Source organism: Zingiber officinale, chromosome 2A, assembly GCF_018446385.1.
Source record: "Zingiber officinale cultivar Zhangliang chromosome 2A, Zo_v1.1, whole genome shotgun sequence".
Lineage (NCBI taxonomy): Eukaryota > Viridiplantae > Streptophyta > Magnoliopsida > Zingiberales > Zingiberaceae > Zingiber > Zingiber officinale.
In genome coordinates this window covers 21,725,380-21,727,576 of record NC_055988.1, presented here as the reverse complement: position 1 = coordinate 21,727,576, position 2,197 = coordinate 21,725,380, and the positions used below count along the sequence as shown (strand labels likewise).

The 2,197-nt window shown below is 40.8% G+C and overlaps 1 protein-coding gene across 1 annotated transcript; it reads left to right on the top strand.

The window, feature by feature from the left end:
- The first annotated feature begins 1,008 nt into the window (after nucleotides 1-1,008).
- LOC122043578 (THO complex subunit 4A-like) lies at nucleotides 1,009-1,588 on the top strand. The gene is made up of 3 exons (XM_042604196.1): nucleotides 1,009-1,164; nucleotides 1,247-1,396; nucleotides 1,481-1,588. Exons 1-3 carry the CDS (start codon nucleotides 1,009-1,011, stop codon nucleotides 1,586-1,588), a joined length of 414 nt encoding a protein of 137 aa, XP_042460130.1.
- Nucleotides 1,589-2,197: the final 609 nt, after the last annotated feature.

The following is a 2,197-nucleotide window of genomic DNA, read 5'->3' as shown; positions in this document are numbered from 1 at the left end:
AAAGGAGGCCTAGGCCTATGAGGTTGGCTAATGGGAAAACTATAGACTAACCAATGCTTAGACTGACCGAAGATATACTGGGAGTTATGCCAAAGAAAAGTTGAGATTGGACCCTGGGGATTTGATCGGCTAAGAAATCGACCGACAGCAGACTGAGAGTTGTGGCCAAGAGAAGTGGGGGACTGAGCTCTAAGTACTTGATCGACTAAGAAACTGACCGGGAGTAGACTGGGAGCTGTACCCAGGAGAAATGAGAGATTAAACCTTAGGACTTAACTGGCTAAGAAGCCGACCGAAATAAACTGAGAGTCGAGAAGAAGTAAATTGATTCTTGAGAGGCCAACCAACACTGGGGCTGACTGGGAGTAGATTAGGAGATTTACCCAGGAGAAGAGACTAGGTCCTGGGGTCCGACCAGCTAAGAAATCAATCGAGAATAGACTGAGAGTTGTGTTCAGGAGAAGTGAGGAACTAAACTTTGGAACTCAACATGTGCAATGTTAGTTGAGAGTGGATTGATTATGCGATGTAGGGGCCAAGTTCTAGAGACACCTCTAGCTCACAATTACCCTCTCTTAACTTTTGAACGCCATATCAATTTAACTATTAGCCCCATCCTTTCTACAGGGTTATTCATTACACAGAGTATCAAATATTAACTGGGTTAACTATGATAATGTTAACTGATGTTAAAATACGACTATAAGGGCGCGTTTGGTTCAAGGTTATCGCTGATAACCTTGGTAGGTTATCAACAAAAACCTTATTTGGTTTAGGTAATGAGTGATTCCTGGTAATGAGTAATTTCTGCCACATCAGCAATTTGGGAATACAACCAGGAATCAGAAAACCTTGAAAGCCTAAGGTTTTCTACGATTCCGGGGTTATCATATTATTTTTTCCAAAATTACCCACCCACCACAAACCTTGACCGCCCCTTTCCGCGAGAACCCTATTCGTGTCCCTTCTCTTCGTCGCTCGATTCCTCTTCTTAGATCTGCATCGCAGATGTCGGGTGCCCTCGACATGTCCCTCGACGACATAATCAAATCAAGCAAGAAGACTACCGGCGGTGGACGCGGGCGGGGCCGTGAGGCCGGCGGGCCTTCCCGTCGCGCGCCCAACCGAACGGCTAACCGATCCGCCCCTTACTCCTCCGGGAAGGTACGCGCTTTGGGGATTTCCTGCGGCTGCCAGATCCGGGCTTCCTCCCGACCACCCGATCTGATTTGATCTGCGATCCCAGGCTCCCAACTCGGTGTGGCAGCACGACATGTACTCGATGGCGCAAGCAAGCGGTTTTCCTGCTCCGACGGCGAGGGCTTCCTCCATAGATACCGGCACCAAGCTGTATATCTCGAATTTAAAATTCGGAATGTCGAACGAGGACATTAAGGTGCTCTTTTTCACTTTTTAGCATTCAATTTGTAGCGGCTTCGCCTGGAAATTTTTCATCTGTTGATTTTGTGCAAAGTATTAGTTTGTTGGCTATCTTGAGCCTAAGGAGGAAGAGGAAGCAGCCTTGTGGAGCGAGGCTAATGGAGTGAGGCATGCAACATTTAGAACTTCCATGGCATCACTCTCGTGATTGGAGTTCGGAAACAACAGCAGGGAAGAAGAGAAGCCACGGGAGAGAAGAGATAAAAAAGTTTTCATTTAATTAAATTAATTTTAAAAGTTAAAGGGTAAATTAGTAAATGTAAAACTAAGTAATTGCATAATCTAAGTTGAACCAAACACCTAATAAGTTATGTTGAATTCTCCATAACCTTGGTTATGTGATTACCTGGTGATCACATAACTAAGGTTATAAATGATGACTTGAATCAAATACACATAACTAAGGTTATAAATGATGATTTGAACCAAACACACTCTAAGTGCTTATATTTAATTTTTTTCTTTTCTATCTTGTGCCAAGTTAGAGGTGGATTATATAATATAATAATAATAATAATAATAATTATTATTATTATTATTATTATTTGCGTCGTATGGTGTGTAACTGTGTAGGATATCCACATTTTTTTCTTTTTTGTTTTTCTTATTATTTTTTTTCAAATTAATATTTTCTCTAATATAAATCTTAAATAATTATTACACTTCGTAAATATATTACTATACCTCATAAATATTAATTTTTTTTATTTTTTCTTTTAACTAAACACTATAATTCAATTGAAAAGTCTAAACCTTA